Genomic DNA, 24,021 nt, shown 5'->3' on the forward strand with positions numbered 1-24,021 from the left:
CTGGGAGATCAGGAATCCCATTTTTAGAGGTCTTGAATTTGATACGCCTAGCAGACATCCAAGCAGAGTTAGACATACGAGCCCGGAGTTCAGGGGAGACATAGAGCAGGGACATAAATTTAGAAGTCATGGGGACACGGGAGGTATTTTAAGCCACTGGGCTGGATGAGATCATCTAGACAGAGAGTGTTCAGAGGGGAGAGAAAATGGCCCCGGCTCAGCCCCCAGGTCCCCACTGGGGATCAATGTCAGGCAGAAGAGAAATCATAGGAAGGGATTGTATAGGAGGGGAGGGACGGGAGAACCCCAAGAATGTGAATTTGAAAAGCAAAGAGACTTACAGCAAAAGACTGCAGTTAGACCAAGTATCCATTCACAGAGGACAGTTTAGTATCCGTAGAATGGATTATAGATAGATAGATGTTAGCTAGCTAGCTAGAGCTAGAGATAGAGATATATGGAGCGAGTTCTCTCTACTCTGATATGGAAAGATTCCCTTTCTACAAAATGATGTGCTGAAATCCTCAAGAAGTATTGCTTACATAATAAAGCAACGTGTATGGCACTGTTTTTTAAAGAAAAGCCAGGAGAGGTGTTACCACAGGAAAAAGTAGTAAAGTGCCTTCCCCAAGGTCAAGCAGCTGCTAAGAGGCAAGGCCCCTTGAAGTCAGGCAGCAGAATCCCCAGTCTAGGTTCTACCACATAGTGTCTGTGCTCACTGATCTCCCCCACCCCTGCACCGGGCTCTGCTCTTAATAAAGGAAGATGGGAGACCCGCAGCTGGGGTTTGGGGTGGCAGTAGGGGCACCTGAAAGTTGAAGGAGAGAGGAGAGCCACCAGCCACCGCCTTGGAGAGGAAAGTTTACTAGAAAAAAGAGTGGGTTTCACACTTGAGGTCTGTGGTACTGGATTTTCTGTGAAATCAGGAGGCTGGCTGTTTGAGGTTGGGTTTGTTTTTTGTTTTTTGTTTTTTTTCCCCCTGCATGGGGGCAGGGAATGGCTTTTGCAGGGGTTGGGGGGAGTAGTGTGGCCCCTTCCCCAGTCCACGGTCCATTTGCACATCCGCTGTCGTTCCCCTTGTGATCTGGCGCTGACTGGCCCTTGTCCTTCCAACCGACCACCCGGATCTGCATGAGCTAAACTCTGGGAACGGAGCGTGTCCTCCAGGCTGAGGGGGAGGAAAGGCCCGGAAGGGTGTTCACAGGCCAAAGTCCAAAGCAAACAAGTTCCATTCCAGGAACAGGAGTCCTGTGGCAGGGGAGTGGAGCTGTGGGGTTGGAGGGAAGGCTGTGCCCCACGTTTGGAGGGCCTCCGAAGCAGTGTGGGAAGTTGAGCCTGAGCACCAGAGAATGCAGGGCCTGTGGTGAGCCCTCTCCTGCAGTCACGGTGAGGGATGATGGACTGGGGATTGTGGAGTGAGTGGGACCTGGGTTCGAATATCAGCACTGCAGGGCATTTGCAGGATCTAACTTGAGGAATTGTAATTGAATAAAGGCTTCCAAAGACAGCCACGTGCTAATCCTCAGAACCCTGTTGTCTCGCTTGGCAAAAGGGACCTCCCAGACGGGACCACGTTAAGGATCTTTTTTTTTTTTTTAAGATTTGATTTATTTATTTGAGAGAGAGACAAAGATAGCAAGTGGGGAAGAGAAGGAGAAGCAGGCTCCCCTCTGAGCAGGGAGTACAATGTAGGACTCGATTCCAGGACCCTGAGATCATGACCTGAGCTGAAGACAGAGGCCTAACCGACTGAGCCACCCAGGTGCCCCTCACATTAAGGATCTTGAGATGCCCCTTGATCTAGGGAAGTCTTCCTGATGGTTTGTAGACCTGGTTCCTTCCATTGCCGTCAGGAAGGTCAGGAAGGCTGCAAAGAATTCTTGGGGGAAACTTTCACAGTGGGAGACCCCGTAGGTCTGTCTGCTTCTTAGCCAGAAGCATTTGATAGCTCCCACTCCTCAAATCCAGTTTTCCAAAGCACTGAAAGCATTAGTGTAGTTCTATGAATTGTGGAATATAACAATTTGGATCCTTAGTCACAAAAGTCAAGGAACAAACACAATGAGTTCTGATGAGTACTGTTTGGAAGCCAGGGGTTCAAATGCCAGTTGTGATTAATTTTGGTATCTTGCGTCCTTTGTATAGACCTAAGGAAAACTGACTTCCAAGATAAATAAGCAAAAGGTTTAAAACACTAGTTTTGTTTTTATATAGAAAATTATAAAGAAGAAAAAGAAATTGGCAAAATCTCCCATCACAATGCCTGTGATGTTTCTTTTGGAAATGTTAACAGTCTTTGAGCATGGTAAGAAAATGCCTTTAGTACATCACTCAAGTCAAAGATATGACTACTTAATGTATGAGAGAGAGAGATTGAAATCTGAAGGCTAACAGCTCAGGGCTGCTATGTGGCTCCACAATCACGAGAGACCCAAGCTCCTTTTAACTTGTGGCTCTGCCAATTCTCTGTCAGATATCTTCCACCTCATGGCCCAATATGGCTGCTAGAGCTCCAGTCATCATGAAAGAGGACGGGACAAAGAGTCACTTCCTTCCCTTTCACTTTCCAGAACTGGAAGTTAATAAATGATATTTCTACACAGCAACAGGGACAGAACTCAGAGGCAAAACACCTATGGAAAAGGGTAGGAAACAATGAGATTTATGGCAGGATCAGCATGGTCTATTTCACAAAGGTGTAAAAGTTTGGCCTCAGGCTTTGGAGAGCCAAGCAGGCATTTCTACCCCCTTAAACCCAACAGATCAGTGATGCTATGGTTGTCTAGGTGATCATCTCCCTAATCCCATTAGTGGTGGGGACCAGGCAGATGATTTCCATCTACTGTCATTATCTGAACACACATTGTCCAAATGTTAATTGAATTCTTGATGTAATGAGGAGCAAAAATCTCCTCATGCTCTTTGTATGTTGAAAAGTTTTCAGTTGAAATATAAAACAATAATTTGTACTTTAAGATGCTAAAATAATAAATGATTATTGTAAAAGCTGCTGATTTTGTGACAAAGACAACTATGAAGGGCTTACACATATTTAAAGAGAGAAGTAGATGCAAATATTAAGAATGTGGTGGCCACACACATTTTGGTTGTTTGTTTTTTTGTGGGTTTTTTTTTTTTTTTTTGCGATACACATTTAAGGACATAATGCCAAAGCCGAAACTGATTTTTTAAATAAAAGAACAAACAATAAAGATTGGACTTTATTGTGATTTATTATGATTCTAATCTTTTTGAATGATTGAGTGTACTAGTATTCATAACATTATATAAAATAACTATTAAGAACTAAATTTAAGGGGTGCCTGGCTGGCTCAGTCAGAAAAGCGCATGACTCTTGATCTTGGGGTCATGAGCGCCAGGCCCATGTAGAGATTATTTAAATAAATAGAACTTTAGGGCGTCTTGGTGGCTCAGTCCATTAAGCGTCTGCCTTCAGCTCAGGTCATGATCCCAGGGTCCTGGGATCAAGTCCCACATCGCATCGGGGGTCCCTGCTCAGTGGGGAGCCTGCTTCTCCCTCTGCCTCTGCCCCTCCCCGCTGCTTGTGCTCTCTCTCAGGCTTTCTATTTCTCTCAAATAAAATATTAAAAATAAATAAACTTTAAAAATAATATTTAGTTATTTCATTGCATTTAAGCCGCAACTCATTCAAGAAAAATGATTAGAAATTCAAGTTTGCTACCTTTTTAAAAAAGATTTTGTTTATCTATTTATTTATTTGACAGAGAGAGAAAGAGCACAAGCAGAGGGAGCAGCAGAGGGAGAGGGAGAAGCAGGCTCCCTGCTCAGCTGGGAGCCTGACATGGGGCTCGATCCCTGGACCCCAGGATCATGACCGGAGCCAAAGGCAGACACTCAACAACTGAGCCACCCAGGCATCTCAAGTTTGCTACTTTAAAATTTGGGGGAAATACTCCAAAACCAACTATAACATCCATGATGAATCATCTTTGATCCGGATATGTGAAGTATAAAAGAATAAAGAATTTTATTTTTAATTTTGCACCTCGATGCAGGGAATTCGGTTACTCATAAGCCCCCTTCTGTGATCTCTTGTCCCCGGCGCTCTTTAGTTTCTGCTTTATGTATGCACCTGATTTACTTGTCCTGTTTATAATAAACACTTTTGAATCTACTACCCAACTTGTAAGGCGCTGACAGTGCATTACAAAAATTAATTGTGGTGGATTGTTAAAATAATGGCCCTCGATGAAGCATGCCTCCCTACCCCCACGGCCCTTTGCGGTGTGTGACTTTGCCCTTGAGAGGGGGAGTCGGCTTCCCGCTTCCTGGATCTGGGCGGGTCTTGTGACTGCTCTGACCAATAGCAGGAGGCAGAATGATACAGTGCGACTTCCAAGCTAGGTCTTGAGGGACCTCACTGCTTCTGCTCTTGTCATACACACAATCATATAACACATAAACACAAAACGTACATGCACATGCACACGCATATATACATACATTATTCACACATAATCATGTGCATATGTCCACCCATAAGTATACATACAAATGCATTACGTATATATGCACATATACACACATACACATACGTACAAACATCTACACACATATACACACACATATGCACCTACAGGTGCATATACATTCACACAAATACATGCACCTACACATAGAGAGAGAGATGTGCTGGTGTATACATAAGGCACTTCTTCTCTTTGGAAGAAAAATTGAGAACGTATTATCGCCGTTGGTTTTGGGGGGATGGCGGAGGAGGGGTACAATGGCGGAGTGCTTTCTATTTTCAATCCTGCGCGGCTGGAACGTCTAACGCTGTGCATATTTTGTTTGAAAATGTCCACGGGGGCTATTTTTGCTGTGGGATTATGGGTCATATCTTGTTCGTTCTTTATATGGACCTTTATTAAATAAAAACCGAACCACCACAACCTAAAAATAAAATGTGTTCGAAGCCAAGACCACATTATTGGCTGCAACTACAGGGATTCTTTTCTCTTTCCTTTTATCCTTTTTCTTTCTCTGCAGGTCTGATCGCTCTTAGAAATCTGTTGCCTGAATAAGGCACATAGCCCTATCCGAATACCCCAGCCCCAACACGTCCACACATGTGAGATTGTCCAACTCGGCAGCTGCCACCGCTCACATTCCTCAGGCTCCGAGAAATGACAGGAGCATCTGCCCAGGATTTATTCAGCCTTGGTGACATAAAAACTTTATAACAACAAATGATTGTGTAATGAGCCTGAACACAGGGTTTGCTGTGAGTCTAAAAGGCTGCATTCCGGCAAATTCAGGGTGTTTCCCTCGTGACTTTTTCATTTGTGATAAGAAATGACAAGAGTTTTGCAATTCTGCTGGGGAAAAAAAAAATTCCCCCGTGGCTCCACTTTGAATCCTTCTGGATCTGGGTAATGGCGATTAGAATAAGCAGCTGTTTAAAACCAGGTCACACGAGCCAAGACATTGTTGAAAAGAAAATGAGACCAGCGCATTTAATAACCATTAAAATGTTCAAGGAAAATACAATTTAAAAAACACAATAAATAAAGGTTTTGGGGGCGCCTGACTGGCTCAATTGGTAGAGCATGTGACTCTTGATCTCAAGGTTGTGAGTTCAAGCCCCAAGCTGGGTGCAGAGATTACCTAAAATATAAATAAATAAATTTCTTTAAAAAAAAAAGTCTTGAAGATAGAGGGGGAAAACACATCAGTGGGACGATTTTAAATACATGCATTCACAGTTTGTCAGTTTTTAAAACTTTCTTTATGATTCTTTGGTCACACACAAGCTTTAGAATTCAAATGTATCAAGCTTGTCGCTAAGAACCTTCTGAGTTTTGTTTTTCTTTTTAGGAAAACATTAGCTCCACTTTAAGAGCATCTATGAACCCACCGTTTGTTTTATTTTATTTTAACTCCAGTATAGTTAACACAATTCACCATGTTTTGGAGCACTTGATGGCTCCACGGTTTGCATTTAAATTTTTGACCCATTTGGAATTTATCTCAGTAAAAGCGACATAGGAATCCAGCTTTTATTTCTCTATTCTCCAAAGGTTTGGCCACTTGGCTCTTATCTTGTCTGCTGATTTGCTATAATACGGCCTTCATCAAACCCGAAAATCTCATCTTTGGGGGCACCAAACTGTTAGGAATGTCATACATTTATGATGCATTTTGCAGCCAGACGGGCCTTACTCGGCACCCCACCCCTCCCCCGCCATTACACTTCCTTTCCAAAATTTCTCGGTTACTTTCCTACCGTAACAAGTTTTCAACAGTTTAATTTGCAACTCATATGTAACCTCCAGGAGCTGGACAAAGAGGTAGTGGGGAGTTTGTTTTTCAGTTAAGATACTAAGGCCATGGACAGCTGTTCACATTGCTCAGCCTGAATGTCAAAGTCACGGGGAGGCACCCAGCCCGCGCCCCACTGCCCCAGCACGTGAGCAGGCACTCAGTTGTTATGCATTCACTTGCTTTTACAGACTGATGACGCAGGGACTGGAGCTTTTCCACAGCAGCTGTCCCTGAGGTTTCCTTGTCATTGAGTTGAGCGTGACAAGGCATGTGCTTTGCTGAAATAGTTGCTAGTTTTTCAGGAGTGGACATGCCTGTACCCCAAATCTAAACTTTAACCAGTGTTCTGCAGGGATACACCATCCAACACAAAGACGCTTTATAGTAAGTGCAAATATTTGTTCAGAAATGGCAGGAGACACTTCCAGGAACTGTAGAAAAATCTGGTTAACTTAGCAATATCCGTGAATGTGGCTTTGGGGGTAATTTAACCTCTTTTTAAGTACCGTGTTGTTTTTTACAGCAAAGAAAAACAGAGAAAATGAAAAATGTCCAACTATCTTGACACGTCGGCATTTTAAAACCTTATGTGTTATCAAATGTGAGAATTACAGATAGGGACAGTAATAACGTGTCCCCATATCACAACCCCCACCCCCGTGCCACCTCCACTGAGTTCCCCATCTCAGAAGTAATGTCTTCAGTTATTCTTCCCTCAAGGAAAAAAAAATTGATGCATATCCTACCATTTGTATAAGCACATAATGGTTTTCATTTATATGGAAATGACTGATCTCATGTGATCCCTACTGCACCTCAGTATTTTTCACGTAAAATATTTTCCAAGTTGTTCTGCATCAGCAAAAGACATCTCAGCCTTTCTTTTTAAGGTCCAGGGAACGTCCCATCCTCCCACAATTAATTCTTCCAGTTCCATATTGACGGGCACTTGGATTACTTTCACTTTTCACTCTTACACAGACTCCCCTTTGATATTTCTCGAGTGGGTACTGTGGCGTGCATTTGAGAGTATATAAGGTGGGAGAAAACCACTAGGACCCAAAACAAGGGCCACCTGGAAAGTGCGACAGCTTTCACCACATTGTCCCTGGACCAGTTCCCACTCCCACCAGGATCCAGTGAGATTATTCCTTTGGAAACTTGCCAGCACAGGACATTACACAAAGTCCAGAGCTTTTGCCCATCAGATGCATGGGACATGGTATCTCACGGGTGTTGTCTAGACCCTCAGCTCCATTCCATTGATCTGTATGTCCATCCTTTCCTCGCGACTGTTTTTTGCTGTGCATTTCTTTTCTTTTCTTGAAGTTTATTTATTTTTAGTAATCTCTACACGCAACACAGGGCTCGAACTCACGACCTGGAGATCAAGTGTTGCATGCTCTTCCGACTGAGCCAGCCAGGCGCCCCTGTGCCTTGCTTTAATTGAGTGTGGGGCTGAGCATCTTTTTATGTGTTTATGGCCATTGGTATTTGTTTTTCTGACAATTTCCTATTCATGTCCCTTGGCCCTTGTTCTCAGGAGTTCCTGATCATTTACATGGATCTGGATCATTTACATGAGATTTTCATGAAGGAAGGTATAAAGACTTTGTCTATTTCCCCCCAGTGTGTCACTGTCTTTTGACTTTATGTTTTGTTTTTTTTTCCCCATATAAGAAATTTAGGGACGGACACATGGGTGGTTCAGTCAGTTATGCTTCTGCCTTCGGCTCAGGTCATGATCCCAGGGTCCTGGGATTGAGTCCCGAATTGGGCTCCCTGCTTAGCAGGGAGTCTGCTTCTCCTTCTCCCTGCTCTGCGGGCCCCTTCCCTGTTTGTGCACGCTCTCTCTCTAAGAAAAAAAAGAAAGAAAGAAAGAAAGAAAGAAAGAAAGAAATTTAACTTTTCTGTGGTCTCAGTGGCTAAGTGACTGGTTTTCTTTGAGGGTTTTGCATTACATGAGACAGGAACACCCCAGTCCCAACTTTGGCCTACATTTACGTGGGGGTCACCTGACCTTGGCACTCCCTGAGTCCAGCAGGCTTCGAAAAGCTTTCTCCCCTTCAAGATGTTCAATTATCCACCACTCTTTCTCTCTGCAACTCTTCCAATTTCATCTTATACACCTTTTAATCTTTCTAGTATTGATTTTGATGTAAGGGGCACCTTCTGTTTCCCCAAATAATTAGCTTATTGTCCCCATACCATTTTGTGAATAATTCATCTTTCCCACACTGAGTTGAAGCCCCACCTCTGTCGGAAATGAGATTTGTATATTTATGTAGCTCTGTTCCAGACTCAATATTCTCCCAATCTTCACTCTGTACCAAACTCTTTTAATTATAGATTTATAATACATTTTCCATATTTAATCAGAGTCAATCCCGTTTCATCATTGACCTCCCTGTTTTCTGGTTGTTTCAAATTTTTTGCTTTCCCTATTCTTGCATGTTAAAACAGCTCACCTCACACTCACAGAAAATGCTTCAGTTAAGCATGTACAGAATCTTGAAAAAGCAGTGGTAGGACATTTTTGCTTCAGAGCTTTGTTCTTGAACATTCTCTAAATGCTCACATTTCTTATCTAAGTGTGAAAGTCATAAAAGGAATACTCAGAATCACCTCAAATATGAAAGTAGACTATAATCACTGGCATTAGCTACCCATTCACTGTTGTTCCAGAACATTCCCGCTGAGGCTGGGGCCCCACGGCTTTACCAGACTACACTCTGCAAGTCCTCTTGTTTTTCCGGTTTTGCAAGAATGGATGAGCCCAGGCTGGAATTTTAAAACTTGACCCTTGGGAAGCCAAAAGTGCTCCTAACCAAAAACATGCTGATTTATAAACTCAAATACATATCTAAAGATGACAGGAAATGCCTTCTTCCAAGATCTGCAGCGGAACTAATTTACCCAGCAGTGAGAGGTAATGTGGTTTCCACATGTGTTTGGCTTGGTAGCTTTTTTAATGCAGGGAAAGTATAAAGAACAGCCACCCCACTCCCCTCAAAAAGGATCCATGAGCCAGCTGCCAGATTTTTTAATACTTTTTTAAAAAATTGAATTGAAATTCACATAATATAAAATTAGTCATTTTAAAGTGTACAATTCAGGAGCGCCTGGCTGGCTCAGTCAGCAGAGCATGCAAGGCTTGGTCTCAGGGTCGAGTTCCAGTCCCACATTGGGGGTAGAGTTTACTTTAAAAAAATAAAAAAAACAATCAAAAACTAATGACGTAATGTATGGTGATTAACATAACAATAAAATTATTTTAAAAATAACAATAAAAAAACAATAAATAAAGCATACCATTCAGTGGGCATTTAGTGCATTCACAAGGTGGTGCCGCCACCACCCCTATCTAGTTCCAGAATATTTTCATCACTGCAAAAGGAAACCCTTATTAAGCACTAACTCCTCATTCCCCCATCCTGGACCCCAGCAACCACTTAATCTACTTTCCCTCCCTATAGATTTCCCGAGTCTGGATATTTCATATAAATAGAATTGTACGATATGTGGCTTTTTGTGCCTGTCTTCTTTCATTTAGCTTAATGTTTTAGAGACTCAGCCACATCATAGCACATATCAGTACTTCATTCTTTTTATGGTTGAATTTTTGCTACTTAAGAAAAATAAAAACAGGGCACCTGGGTGGCTCAGTTGGTTAAGCGACTGCCTTCGGCTCAGGTCATGATCCTGGAGTCCCTGGATCGAGTCCCGCATCGGGCTCCCTGCTCAGCAGGGAGTCTGCTTCTCCCTCTAACCCTTCCCCCTCTCATGTGCGCTCTCTCTCTCTCAAATAAATAAATAAATAAAATCTTAAAAAAAAAAGAAAAAGAAAAACAATATGAGTGATTAGTTAGAAATTGACAAAGTAGGGGCGCCTGGTTGGCTTAGTTGGTTGAGCGTCCGACTCTTGATCTCAGCTCAGGTCTTGATCTCGGGATCATGAGTTCAAGCCCTGCATTGGGCTCCATGTTGGGTGTGGGGCCTACTTAAAAAAATTTGATAAATATAGGAAACCAGAATAAACCCCTTCTTCTCCCTCTCCCTCTGCCTGCCACTCCCCCTGCTTGTGCTCTCTCTTTCTGTCAAATAAATAAATAAAATCTTAAAAAAAAAAAAAAGAAAATGTATCTACCTGAACACTTAAGATATGTTAACTTTCCAGTAAAAGGTTTTAAAGGTATGGCCTGGAAAGCAGCATTCAGAGATCCGTTTCTTTTTCTTTTTTTAAGATTTTATTTATATGAGAGTGTGAGCGGGGGCGGGGGGGTAGGGGGCAGAGGGAGAAGCAGGTTTCCCGCTGAGCAGGGAGCCCCACGTGGGGCTCAATCCCAGGACCCCGGGATCATGACCTGAGCCGAAGGCAGATGCTTAACGACTGAGCCACCCAGGCGCCCCTGTGCAATACAGTATTATTAACTATGGCCATCATGCTATACCGTTGCTTCTGTTTCTACCTAAATGTCTCTTGATTTCATTTTTACATTTACATCTTTGAGCCATCTGGAAGGTATTTGGGAAAACAAAGAAAGAGGTGGAGAATCCAACTTCAGTCTTTTCTTCCAAATGGCCAGCCAGTTTCGTAAGCACCAGCCTTGCTGAGAAAAATCCCTTTTCTTTTCTACTAATTTAAAATAAATAGCACCCTGCTTAAAGTCTGAATTCCCAGATATATGACATTTTATTTCTGGATTCATCATTCTGCCCCGCTGTTTTGTTGGACTGTTTCTTCCTCGTGAACAAACTATAGTAAAATCACAGCTTCATAATCCATGTCATTGCCGGCTCATCTGCCCAGATTGATTTGTGTTCTCCTGAATGTTCTGGCCGTTCTCAGAGGGTAGCAGATTTTAAATAGTTTGCCTTGTAATGTCAGGATATGCTTCAGTTAAACCAATCCAGATGCTGGCAAGTCAACAATGGAGAATTTGATTCATCTGGAATCATTAACATTCTCCAATAACTGAGCACCTGCCCCCTCAGAAATGTCAAGGTCACACAGGTTGCAACAGGACAACCTTCTCCAGCAGCTCCTCTGGGGTGTAGATCTGTTGTACCCTCACCATGGGCCAAACAGCATCCCCCAAACATCTCGAGCCCCTTGACCTTGAACTGAATGTGACATCCACACACATGAGATGTGGATCACATGCACGATTTTATAAGAACAAATGTGTCAGGTCTGAATTTTAAACACAGACCCATGCTGGGCTACAAATGGCTGTCTTATTTTATTTCTTTACTTACTTATTGCTTTACTTATTTATTTTTAAGTAGGCTCCATGCCCAGCATGGAGCCCAACGTGGGGCTTGAACTCATGACCCTGAGATCAAGACCCGAGCCCTGAGATCAACACCTGAACCGAGATCGAGAGTCAGACGCTCAACCGACTGAGTCATCCAGGCACCCCTGGGCTACAAATGGTCTTAATCCACAGCACACTGATCAGAAGTGTACATGGGCTCATTGAGTGGGCTGGAGCTGGCTTACCACAAGATTTATAATTGTACACAAAATGCATTAAACCAGCCCCAGCAGTGATGTGGCTTGACTGTTCAACATTGCTATGGTTTTTTCGCTGTTAATTATTCAGCTCACAGCATTGTCAAGATGAAAATAAAATCTCCCCCTGGTTACTTTTTAAAAATTGCTTTTATAAAAGTTATAAGTTATAAAAGTTACAGGCAGTGAAATGCACACATTCTAAGTGTCCGAGTCTGTAGGTTTGGGCAGATATGTACACCTGTGCAACCACCAGACACAAAACATTCCACCACTCCACAAAGTTTCCTCATGCTCTCTCACAGCCACACTCTGTCCCCCCACTGAAGCAAGCACAGCTGTGGTTTTTTTGTTCACCCACAGATGAGTTTTTCCTGTTCTGAAAACTTCTCAGAAATGGAATCATACAGTAATGGCATAAGCTGAGTGTTTGTGTCCTCCGCCAAATCCATATGTTGAAATCCAAACCCCTAATGTGATGGTGATGGTTTTAGGTGAGGCTTTGGGGAAGTATTTAGGTCATGAGGGTAGATCCCTCGTGAATGGGATTCATGCCCTTTAGGAGACCCCAGAGAGACCCCTTGCCCTCTCTCCGCCATGTGAGGGTAAAGGGACAAGTCACTCGTCTACAACCCAGAAGAGGACTCTCCCCAGAACCATGTTGACACCCTGATCGTGGATGTCCAGTGTGCAAAACTGTGAGAAATAGATGTCTGTTGTTTATAAGCCACTTAGTCTGTAGTATTATGAACTAAGACAAGTACGCCTTTGCGATTTATTCATATTGTTGTGGGTATCAGTCCTTCATTCCTTTTTATTATTGAGTGACATTCTCTTGAATGGATGTGCCGCTCCTAGGAATCTACCCAAGGGAAACGAAAATGTTTGAGTGGTTTCCAGGTTTGGGCTATTATGAGCAAGATACTGCTATGAATATTCATGTACGTGGCTTCAGTGGACATGTTTTCATTTCTCTTGGGTAAAAACTTAGGATTGGAAAGCCTGGGTCACATGACAGGCGTTTGACTTTTTAAGAAACTTCCAAATAGTTCTCTAAAGTGGTTGTGCTATCTCTGGCTACTTTTATTTCATTAATTAATTCATTCATTATTTAATTAATGATTTGTGCATGTGGTTGTAATATTCAAAGAGTATTTAAAAGCAAAATATGAAAAGTGAGACTCTCCATATCACTATTCGAATCCCCCATGGTCCCTGTTGCCAAAATAACAACAGTGACAGTTTCTTACTACTGCTTTTTTACTTATCACTTCCAGAGAAATAAATTATTCATATGCCAGCACTTATATACAAATCTTCCTTCATCTTTAAACAAATGTGATCTTAATACGCATTCTTGTGAATTTTTCCTTAAATGACGGCCTAGAAAGCCTTCACATCAGCACATGGTATTTCATCCTAAGAATGCCCAATGGATGATTTAATCAGCCCTGAAATCACAGGCATCTAGAGCATCTTGATTGGACAAATCCACCTTCCCATCAATAGTGGGTGAGACCGACTATTTCTCCACAGCCTCAATAGCAGTGGGTTTTTATCCAGCTTTTAAATTTCTGATTGGTAAAGAACTATAATTTATTGCTTTTTAAAAAATTTTTAAAGATTTTATTTTTAAGTAATCTCGACACCAATCGTGGAGCTCAAACTTACAACCCCGAGATCAAGAGTCATGTGCTTCACCAACTGAGCCAGCCAGGTGCCCCCATATAATTCACTGTTTTTGATTCTTATATAGGAATGGGGTTGAGTGTTCCTGTCACACCCTTATTAGCCATCCTGATTTCTTTTCTCTAAACTACATGTTCATGGCCTTTGTATATCTGTCAAGCTTTTTCTTATTTCCTATTAACTTTTGGTAAATGAATTAGCCCGTCTGTTATATAATGCTGTTAATATTTTTCCCAGTTTGTGGTTTATCATCTTTTCCCCTCACTTTCTTTTCAGGGGTGAAAAGCACAGACTCTACACTTCTAAATGAATTAAATGAGGCATAGCAAGTTTACATTGTTATGTGTTACGTACATATTTTTTGATGATGTAGTCACCCCTACCTAGTATGTTTTGTTTTTTTTCCCAGACATTTCCATATCTTCCTACAGGAGAACAATTTTTCAAGAGCTCGCTTTGCAGAGCCAGGATATGGCTTTGGTGAAATGGAGCCAGAAGCTTGAAAGTGGGAGTCATAGGAAATGTCGTATCGGAACGGAAACAACTAAGCCTCGGACAACTCCTTGTCTTCCTCAAAATTGCCCAAGTCGCAGGAGAAATACCAATCTCACACAGAGCACTAAGATGATCCCTAAAGCCATGCTGCCATGCTGAGAACTGCCCTGCATTCTCTTGCTAGTACATGGCCATCAGGCCTGGACAAGAGCCAGGGCCGGATCTGTGGGAGCCGTGCCTGACATTTGAGTGGGACACATGCTCTGGGTAGAGCCGGGGCTCCTGGGGGCAGTGTTACAGGCCTGGACATGCCCGGCAGTGAGCTTTAGCACAGACCCCACAGCTCTCTGGTCTTCCCCAGCACTCTTTCTGCCACAAAAAGTGCAAATCTATAAAGCAGAGGTGGATAGAAAAAATTACTGCATCATCTGTGGGGGGATGAGAATGAGTTAATCTGACCACACTACCTAATGTTGTTTGGATTACATAATGCACTTGTTTGGGTGCTTTTATTTATTTATTTATTTATTTATTTATTTATTTATTTATTTATTTAAAAGACACATTTATTCAGAGTCATGATCAGACTATTACATTTAGCAATCAACAGCATGGGTGCAAAAAAAAAAAATCTACATTAAAACCCTTTGTTGGAATGCTTTACACTTTCCACAGAACAGAAACTAAAATAACCTGTTATACAATTAGTCACAAATACAGTCCTCGAGTTTTTTGCCCATACACATGTTTTGTAGCAGCTAGGCCCTGCCACCACTGTGCTTGGCTGAGTTCACAAATCTGTTGTAACCTGTAGCTTCCCTGTCACTTCTCTGGCTCTCCTCTCCTGCTAAGCTTTGTTTCCTGGCAGTAATTAAAACCTTCTGCCACTGCCATAGCTACTGCTGCTGCTGGAACCACCATAGCCACCTTGGTTTCGTGGTTTGGCAAAGTATTGGCCTCCACCACCATAGGGGCCGGAACTTCTGCCTCCAAAATTTCCTCCTTTCATGGGTCCAAAATTTGAGGATTGATTGTTGTAATTGCCAAAATCATTGTAGCTTCTGCCACCTCCAAAGTTGCTTCCATCATTACCAAATCCGTTATAGCCATCCCCACTGCCACCATATCCACCACCACCTCGACTGCCACCAAAGCCACCTCGACCACTGAAGTTCCCTCCACGACCAAAGTTGTCATTCCCACCAAAACCACCTCCACGACCACCCCCAAAGTTTCCAGAACCACTTCGACCTCTCTGGCTGGATGCAGCACTAGCCATCTCTTGCTTAGATAGAGCTTTCCTTACTTCACAGTTGTGGCCATTCACAGTATGGTATTTTTGAATGACAATCTTGTCTACAGAGTCATGGTCATCAAATGTTACAAAAGCAAAACCTCTCTTTTTGCCACTGCCTCGGTCAGTCATGATCTCGATCACTTCAATTTTCCCATACTGTTCAAAATAATCTCTTAGGTGATGTTCTTCAGTGTCTTCTTTAATGCCACCAACAAAAATCTTTTTCACAGTTAAGTGGGCACCAGGTCTTTGAGAATCTTCTCTTGAGACAGCCCTCTCTGGTTGCACAACTCTTCCATCCACCTCGTGTGGCCTTGCGTTCATGGCTGCATCCACCTCCTCCACAGTGGCACACGTGACAAGCCCAAAGCCTCTGGAGCGCGTGGTGTTTGGATCTCTCACTACCACACAGTCCGTAAGCGTTCCCCATTGCTCCAAATGGCTCCTCAGACTCTCATCGGTTGTTTCAAAGCTCAAACTCCGATGAAGAGCTTCCGCAGCTGTTCAGGCTCTTGGGGAGACTCTGCCTTAGACATGACGGCGGTGGGAGGGGAGACTTTAATGATGCTTACTCTGCGGCGTCCACGGGCAGAAAGGTGTTTGGGTGCTTTTAAATGTCTGTGATGTGGTATTTTTTAATGTGGGGAAGTATATTTAAAAAAAAAAGGAAATTAATCATCCCAGTAGCACACCACCAAACTGTTATTTTGTAAAAGTAAACACAGGTTGACCAGAGTTCTTTGGGAATATTAGTTGCAATTGTCAGAGATCAATAAAAAAATCCAGAAATTTGGCATCAATTTAAGCAAACAAAGAGGCTCTATAAAGCTTTTTCCTATTACTTTAGTAGCAGGGAATATGTACGGTGTAAAAAGATTTGCCCAAAAGGTGGAAAATGCTACCTTGCTTTGACTGCATTGATGCAACAGGAGTGTGGTGAGCTTACTTTTCACGTGATTTCTCAGTCATTTTCAACTTGCCTATTCAGATGCTTTACTCATTTTTCTATTAGGCTGTTCATCTTTTGCTTATTAATTTGAATCTGTTGTTAATAAAGTTTAAAAATTAGATCTTTGCTGTGATGTATAGTGAATATATTTTCCAAGTGAGCCATTTGTCTTCTCCTTTATAGTAACTTTTGTCATGAAGCGGCTTTAAGTGTTTGTGTTGGGGCGCCTGGGTGGCTCAGTCGGTTAAGCGTCTGCCTTCAGCTCAGGTCATGATCTCAGGGTCCTGGGAGTAAGTCCTGCATTGGGCTCCCTGCTCAGTGGGGAGTCTGCTTCTCCCTTTTCCTCTCCCTCTGTGTGCTAATAAATAAATAAAATCTTTAAAAAAAATGTTTGTGTTGACAATTGATCTTCTTCCTCTCATGGGCCCTAGGTTTTATATCCTGCTTAGAAAAGCCTTTCTCACACCAGAATGAAGGATGAATTCATCTATATTTTCTTCTATTACTTCTATACTGTTATTTTTAATATTTTATTCTTCGATCTAGCAAATTTATCTTTTATAAGGAAAACTAACCCCCCCCAGCAGGAAAGCATCTGTTCAATTATCTCTTCTCCCTCTGATTTGCAAAACCACCAAACAAAATATCCCAAACCCACGTGTCTGTTTCTGACTTGCTCTTCTCTTCTACTGCTTTCTCTGTGATTGTGGATGGGGTACATATTTGTATAACTTTTAATAACCCACAAGGCCATCCTTTTTCCTTGTCTGTTCTAGAATTTTCTTGGCTACTCCAGCTGTAAAAAATGTTAAACCATTCACTCTATAATCACAGGAAATGCTCAAATGAAACAGATCCTAAGGCTTGGAAGAATAATGGTAGTGTTTTGGGGGTTTTTTTGGTGTTGAATTTTTAACACTAACAACTGCTTACATCCTACCCACAAAGAGGTATTAGGAGAACACCTCCATTGACAACTAGCACAAGGTCTATATGTCTATAATGCCAGATTATGCTAGCAAAATTGGTTCCAGGTGCAGGGAAACTGGAGCAGACAGCAGATGGGCTAGAGAAGTTTCTACCATGTGACTGAGCTCCCCTGCTCCTGCAAGTGCATCATAGAGGGCATCCTTGGGTGGGAATTTTAAAACGAAGGCAGCACAATGAAAAACAATATGGCATTTCTTCAAAATATTAAAAACAGAATTATCGTAGGACCAGCAATTCCACATCTGGGTACCTACCCCAAAGAGCAGAAGGCAGGAACCCAAAGACATATTTGTATGCCTACTTTCGTAGCAGCTCTGTGGACTACCGTCAGAAAGGGGAAGCAACCCAAATGCCCCTCAGTGGATGAATGGATGAATGGATAAATGAAATGTGCTATATCCACACGATGAATGTCATTCAACTTAAAAAAAAAGAAGGAAATTCGGACACAGGCTACCACTGAGATGAACCTTGAGGACATTACCCTCAGTGAAGCAACCCAGTCACAAAAAGACAAACACTGTATGAGGCCACTTATAGGAGGTGCCCAGGCTAGCCAAAGTGATGAGACTGAAAGTAGAATGCCGGTGGGGCACCTGGCTGGCTCAGTGGGTGGGGCATGCCACTCCTGATCTTGGGATTGTGAGTTCGAGCCCCATGCTGGGCCCAAAGCTCACTAGAAAAAAAAAAAAAAAGTAGAATGCTGGCTGCTAGGGGCTGGGAGGAGGGGGAATGAGGAATCATTGTTATTGTTTCTAGAGCTTTCATTTTACAAGATGAAGAGAGTTGCATGGATGGTGGTGGTGATGGTTGCATGACACTGAATGTACTCGATGCCACTGAATTGCACACTTAAAAATGGTGATGATGATATGTCAAAACTCATCCAACAGGTCACTTAAGATTTGTGCATTTCACTGAATATAAAATATAAATGGATAATAAACTTATATCTTTATTCTTCACCTATTTGCTATTCAGCACATAACGGGCAGCTCTTTCTAGAGCTCCTGTGGGCCCCCGCCCTGGCCACTGTCGTTACTGTGGTCACCTCCTTCCTCCTCACTGGGCTTCCAGCTCTGCCCTCAAACCCCCCCAACCCCCACCACCGCAGCCTGTGAAAACCGAAGTCGGATCACGACCCTCTGCTCAGAACCTCCCATGGCTCCCAACTCACTCAGACTGAAGCCAAAGTCCATCCTTTCCGAAGCCCACAAGCCTTCCAAACCAACCTGACCTCACCTCCTCATTTCCTCCTCGCTCCCCCCCTGATCTGGCCACGCTCACCTCTTCCCCCTCCTCCTGCGCTTTTTCTCAACCACCAGGCGTTCCTCATGCTGACTCTTCCCTCTGCCTGGGATGCTCTGCCACCAGCCGGCTGCCTGTCTCCCTCCCTCACCTCCCACCTGGGTATTCAGATGTCACCTCCTCAGACAGGCCCTCCCTGACCCCTATATAAAACAGCCAGCGCTCTTTTCCACATACACACGCACTCACCGGGACCCTCTCCCGCTGCGTATTTCAGCACTGTACTCACCACCCCTTCGGTATCCTGCAGCTCCGTGCGCCGTCTACCTCCAACCGGAATGCCAGCCCCAAGAGGGCAGGAAACTTCGTCTGGTTCCTGGCTGTCACGGAGTCCATGCCCAGCACCTCGGGGCTGACCGAACGCACGGATGAGTGAGGACACTGCCTTCGGGGCCTCGGGGGGTGTACGCAGAGGCTCTTAGCATCATTCCCATCTCCCCCAGAGGAATGGTAAAGGCTGGGCCTTGCTCCCAGCACAGCCCTGAGCAGAATGTTGCCCCCTCCCAGAGAGGGGCTGAGAGGCTTCCTTGCAGACAGCCAAGTTCCCGGCATCTTGCTGGGCCCCATCCCCGGGTGTCCCTCCCCCCACCCCCCAACTTCAGGCCAAGTCAGCCTTTCAGACTCTACTTGCCGGCCTGGGTGAACTACAGGGAGTGACTACATCTTGGGAGGTACTTAGAGATGTTGGCCAGATACGGCTTTTCCAGAGAGGGAGAGGGGGAAAACACCCAACTGATAAACCCACTACCAGGTCTCTACGTGCCTCTACTCCGGCACCTCATTCACTCCCGTCCTCAAACCCAGCTTCCCGTTTGGTCTCTTGTGCTTCTTCCCTCCCTGACCATCTCCATTGACCTTTCAGAAAACCTTGCAGGGGAGGGCGCTGGGCAGGAGAAAACTGAAAAATCTGCTTCTGTCTGAGGGGAGGGGAGGAAAGGGCCTTCCTCTTCCAGCTGCTTTTCAAAGCGAACTCACATTTTCAGATAAATTCATGTCACTAGTTACCTGTTTTTGAAACTTCTAGAAACCCCAAGATCTGCGGGAGATCCTCTCGAGTTGGTGACAGGCTGCAAAGAGGGCACCTCAAAGGCATCTTCTGTCACGGAAAACTGACGATCCTTGCAGGACTGACAACAGCTCGTGCCAGGCTGGGAGTCTAGGACAGTGTGTTGTTCACTGGGGGGACCCGCTTCTCACATAATCCGTGACCTCACCTATAAGAGCATCAACAGATACTTAATTTGCTAAGTTTATTTTGTAACATACATGTTTACCTTTACCCATCATGGTGGCCATCTGTTAACACAATGAAGCCCTAATGGACCCGATTTTGAAACCGGGTGCTGGGGAGTCCCAGACTTCCCTCACCTTGAGAGGCCAACACACTCCTGTGTTTTGTTTTGCACAAACCCAGGGAAAACCTCGATGTGCATGGATGATGCGGATCCAGAGGAAGAGCTGCAAACGGAAACCGGTTTCTTCTCCCCCCAACCCCCGCCCCAGGCATCTTCAGTTAAAACTCATCCAGGTTTTTGAAATTGTCACGTTTATTTTCAAGGCGGACTTACTAACAACATCTAACAACTGTTCATATTCTCGAGCACAAAAACTGAAGTCAGAAGAGAGCCCCTGGACACATCCAAGGGCTGAAACTCCGCACGACGGTATGATTACTGAGCGCCATGTGAATACACTGACGTGCTATCATACAGCTGAACGTCACAGCGTAACAAGAGCATGTGAATTACAAAGGGAAACTTCTTCCAGAGCGTTACAGCACAGGGCATGCACTGGACGCAATCTCTTCCACTTGCAACCTCTCTTATCAGCCACACTTATAAGAAATTCGGCTATATACAAATAGATGGCAGAAACAACTCACTGGAGACCTGTACGAAATCAAGTTCACTTAGGAACACAAGGTAATATTCTGATTGTCTCCTATGTGATGGGTTTGGCCTACGACGTTCAAGCTCCAGCGTTTTGGTTTTTTTTTATAGACATGAAAAAAATAGATTCGGTTTACATCTTTGAGCATTCCTTGGGCCTCCCAGGACACTTTTTTTTTTTTTTAGAGATTTTATTTATTTATTTGAGAGAGACAGCGAGAGAGGGAACACAAGCAGGGGGAGTGGGAGAGGGAGAAGCAGGCTTCCCGCGGAGCAGGGAGCCCCATGTGGGACTCGATCCCAGGACCCTGGGATCATGACCTGAGCCGAAGGCAGATGCTTAACGACTGAGCCACCCAGGTGCCCTCCCAGGACACTTTTTAACCATTGGTGTTGGGTATCCCGCCCCCTGCCCCTACACACACACACACACACACACACACACACACACACACACACAGGAAACATGGTATGCTAGTCTATTCAGAGAACAGAAATTAACAGCCAACTTCTTAAGAATTTTTTCCCTTTCTTATTATAACGTGAGAAGTGTTTTCAGCCCCAAAGATGTGGAGAATTTGGTAGTGCTGGATGGACTTGGGCCTGGGAAGCCAGAAGCGCTTGAGTCCTTCCCTACCAATCACCCTTCCTCCCCACAGGCTTCCAGAGAGCATCTGACCCCAAATGGGAGTCCAAGTACCATTTTTATTCATAGAACCTAAACCTCAAACACTTCAAAGCCTAAGCACACACTCTTGTCGCCCAGAACTAACTTGTGGGACCTGCCTGCCCTCTGGCTAGTTAACTGGAGGATGGAAGCTGAAGAGCAGGAGGTGCAAGGAAGGCAGGTCTGCTTTGAAGATCTATGCTTAACTTCCCAGTAGGTGAAAGAGAAGGTGGGAGAAAGTGCCAGGCCCTGCATGTAGAGGTCGGCTCACTCTCCAGGAAGCAGGGAATAAGGATGAAAGGCAGAACATGAACAGGCACCCTGCCCATGTACGGAAAAGTGAATATGCTAGGATTTTCCCAGTCTGCTTAGCGAATTCTCCAACCTCTGAAGGTGAGTCGAGGGGGAGGGGCAAAAGCAGGCCTGGCAGAGAAAAGAGCAGAGAGGTGCACCTCCCTCCCTTAACCTCTCCCACCTAAGAGCTCAGGCATGGTTTTCCTCTGAGAGGCCCATCTCTCCAAACTGGGTCCCTAAGAGTCCAAAGTCATGGTTCATTCATTAAGGAAAAAAACTTTGTTCCCCATTTGATACTTCATCCTTGGTCTTCTTTCAACTAATAGGGTATGGGTGGTCCCCCGAATCAAAGCTTTCTGGGTTCTGTGGGTAAATTAGAAGAGCTCACCAGGGAAGGAGATGTCATTTGGAATTTCTTTCTTACTTCCTTGGACCTTTTAAGTGCTTGAACATTTCTATCCTGCAACCAGGCTTCCAGAAAACTCCACCCTCAAAGCCGTCGACCCGGACAAATGTTCTCACTCCCAACTATTCGATTCTTATCAAGGGAGCTAGGTCGGATGGAGTAGCAGAATGACTTGAGACTACCACAGCGACACTCAAGCAACAAAGGAGAGGTGAGGGGTTTGCTTTGCCACCTCCTGCCCATAGGTGTCCCCAAGGTTGGCCTTCAGGGGCTCCTAGGCGGGAGGTCAGGGCTCCCGCCCTCTAAAACCTCAACTGGTGTGTCATCCGCCTCCTCCAGGGCACTGGGGTCCTCCTCGCGCACCACCTGACCTGCCACGCCCCCTAGTGACTCTGCGCCCACCCGCCGCTCCGGCTCGGGTTCCCGACTCATCCATTTGCCGGCACAACCCCAATGACTTCTATTGTCATTCGGACCACTGGAGGCATGAGAAGAGCCTTCCGGCTTGGCCTTTGGGCCCCGAGACGTCGAGGCGGGCAACCCCATGGGCTGGGGGCCTCGAAAGGCCTTCTGAGCTGAGCCATCTCTTCTTGAGCCCGGCCCTTTCTTCCCCATCACTGGCTGCTTCTTGGCATCTTCTGAATCGACAAGGACGTACGAAACAGGGCCCAAGCTCACCTTCTTCTTCTTTCTCACGGGGGCAGGGCTCTTTGCCAAGGCCCAGCCCATGGCCTTCTTCTTTGGGAGGCCCTCCTGACCGCCATCTTGGTCTGACTGCGAAGCGACCCCAGGGCTCACAGCTTCTGACCGGGCATCATGGGAGGGGCTGCTGGGAGCCTTCCAGGCACCTTTCGCCACAGGCTTTTTCAAAGTCGACTTCTCCTGCTTCACACAGGGCTTTCTGTTGCTCCTGACGGATTCTGACACCTCCATATTTTCAGTACCATCAGCCTCAGGATCCTCCAAAGGGGCTGAGCTGTTGGAATGGTGGCCTTTGGGCTTATTCCAGAGCCCTGATTCCTGCTTAGTGTTTTTTTTCTGCTTCTTTCTCCTGGAGCGACTTTTCACTCCAAGCCGGCGAACCAGAGGTTTGGGAGGGTCACCTTCGTCTTCCAGGTCATTCCAGGTGTCGGGATTCTCCATCTTCAAAGCAGAACCTAGTTCTGCAGCCCGCCCTGGCTCCTTCTTGACCTTCCTCCACGCTGCTAAGGCTGACGTTGCTACTGCCTGGGCATCAGCCCCTTCTTGAGCCCTAGCTTCCTCGCGGCCGCGGATCTCGGCATCCATGTAATAGATGATTTGCACCACTGCCCCCAGGAGCACCCCCAAAGCTTCTGCCCAGTTCTCTGGGGGCTGATTCTGGGGCCGTGAGGGGTGGCTGAGCTGGAGCAGACGGACCACATCCTCCCAGGTACGCCCCTCGGCATCCAGGAATTCATTCAGATTTTTCAGAAACTCAGCATCCTGGGTGGGGTCTCTACAAACCACTGTCCAGACGCCCCCCCTTCCTGGGAATTCCCGGGGTATGGCCCTGAGATTCACACCCTCTCCGACCACAATGAGGGCAGCTTTGGCATTCTCTTCCCTCAGAAAAATCTTATTGAGCACGAAGTATGGGCCCAGCGGGGAGAGGACCCCATTCAAAGTCTCCTCAATTTCTGCTTGACCACAGTCCTCTGGGATGCCCGTGACCAACAGGGACCTGTGGATGTCCACTTCCATCCCCCGGCACCAGTCCTCCAGAAGGTTCAGGGCCATGGTCGCGGACACCTGGCGGCTCTAATCTCACGTGCACTCAACCGTCCATAAGGTGGACGGTCCCCAGATATTGATCCTGTAAGGTGACAGGACAGGGAGGTCAGATTCCCCGGAAGACGGCCAGGTTCAGAGATCTCAGCTACCCCCTGCGCGGCGGGCCTACAGGCGGCCTCGCGCTTCCCCAGGCCCCTCCTCCCCAAACCGGGCCCCCGGGTGCTCACACGTGTCCTGCGACCCGCCGAAAACCGCGCTCGGCCCTGCCCCGGGCCTGGCCGGAGGCCGCCCACTAGGGATCTGGCAGCCCTGCCCCCGGCCGCCCGCTCGGGTCGGGCAGAGGACAGGCCGCCGGGATGCAGCCGCTCGCGAGGCGCCTGCTCGGCCCACCCAGGCCGGCTGCTCCCGGCTGAAGCTGCCGAGAAGCCGGCGGCCGCTCCTGCTCGGGCCCCGGCTGGTCACGC

General features: G+C 45.4%; 2 protein-coding genes across 5 annotated transcripts in view; both read right to left on the reverse strand.

Annotated features, from left to right (window-relative positions):
• CCDC8 (coiled-coil domain containing 8) overlaps window positions 1-24,021 on the reverse strand; it is a 44,644-nt gene that overhangs the window by 20,209 nt on the left and 414 nt on the right. For 2 of the 4 annotated variants that reach the window (XM_073886495.1, XM_073886497.1), the window contains exons 2-3: window positions 19,555-19,763; window positions 18,779-18,901 (exon numbers count right to left, since the gene is read on the reverse strand). The gene's annotated coding sequence lies outside the window, so the exon portion shown is untranslated. Of the gene's footprint in view, window positions 1-18,778; window positions 18,902-19,554; window positions 19,764-22,483; window positions 22,616-23,784; window positions 23,920-24,021 lie in introns of those variants that run through there. The other 2 variants (XM_073886494.1, XM_073886496.1) reach the window with 2 other exon arrangements.
• On the reverse strand, window positions 20,092-23,922 carry PNMA8A (PNMA family member 8A). Its single transcript, XM_073886499.1, has 2 exons — window positions 23,785-23,922; window positions 20,092-23,639 (listed from the first exon to the last, which is right to left on the reverse strand). The coding sequence occupies exon 2, from the start codon at window positions 23,561-23,563 to the stop codon at window positions 22,070-22,072; it is 1,494 nt and encodes a 497-aa protein (XP_073742600.1). The 5' UTR covers window positions 23,564-23,639; window positions 23,785-23,922; the 3' UTR covers window positions 20,092-22,069.

Source organism: Callorhinus ursinus, unplaced genomic scaffold, assembly GCF_003265705.2.
Source record: "Callorhinus ursinus isolate GAN/ISIS: 27379988/994484 unplaced genomic scaffold, GSC_fseal_2.0 scaffold71, whole genome shotgun sequence".
NCBI lineage: Eukaryota > Metazoa > Chordata > Mammalia > Carnivora > Otariidae > Callorhinus > Callorhinus ursinus.

Excerpts from the sequence above, each read along its gene's own strand:
- PNMA8A (XM_073886499.1), bottom strand. The coding sequence starts at position 23,563 with ATGGCCCTGAACCTTCTGGAGGACTGGTGCCGGGGGATGGAAGTGGAC.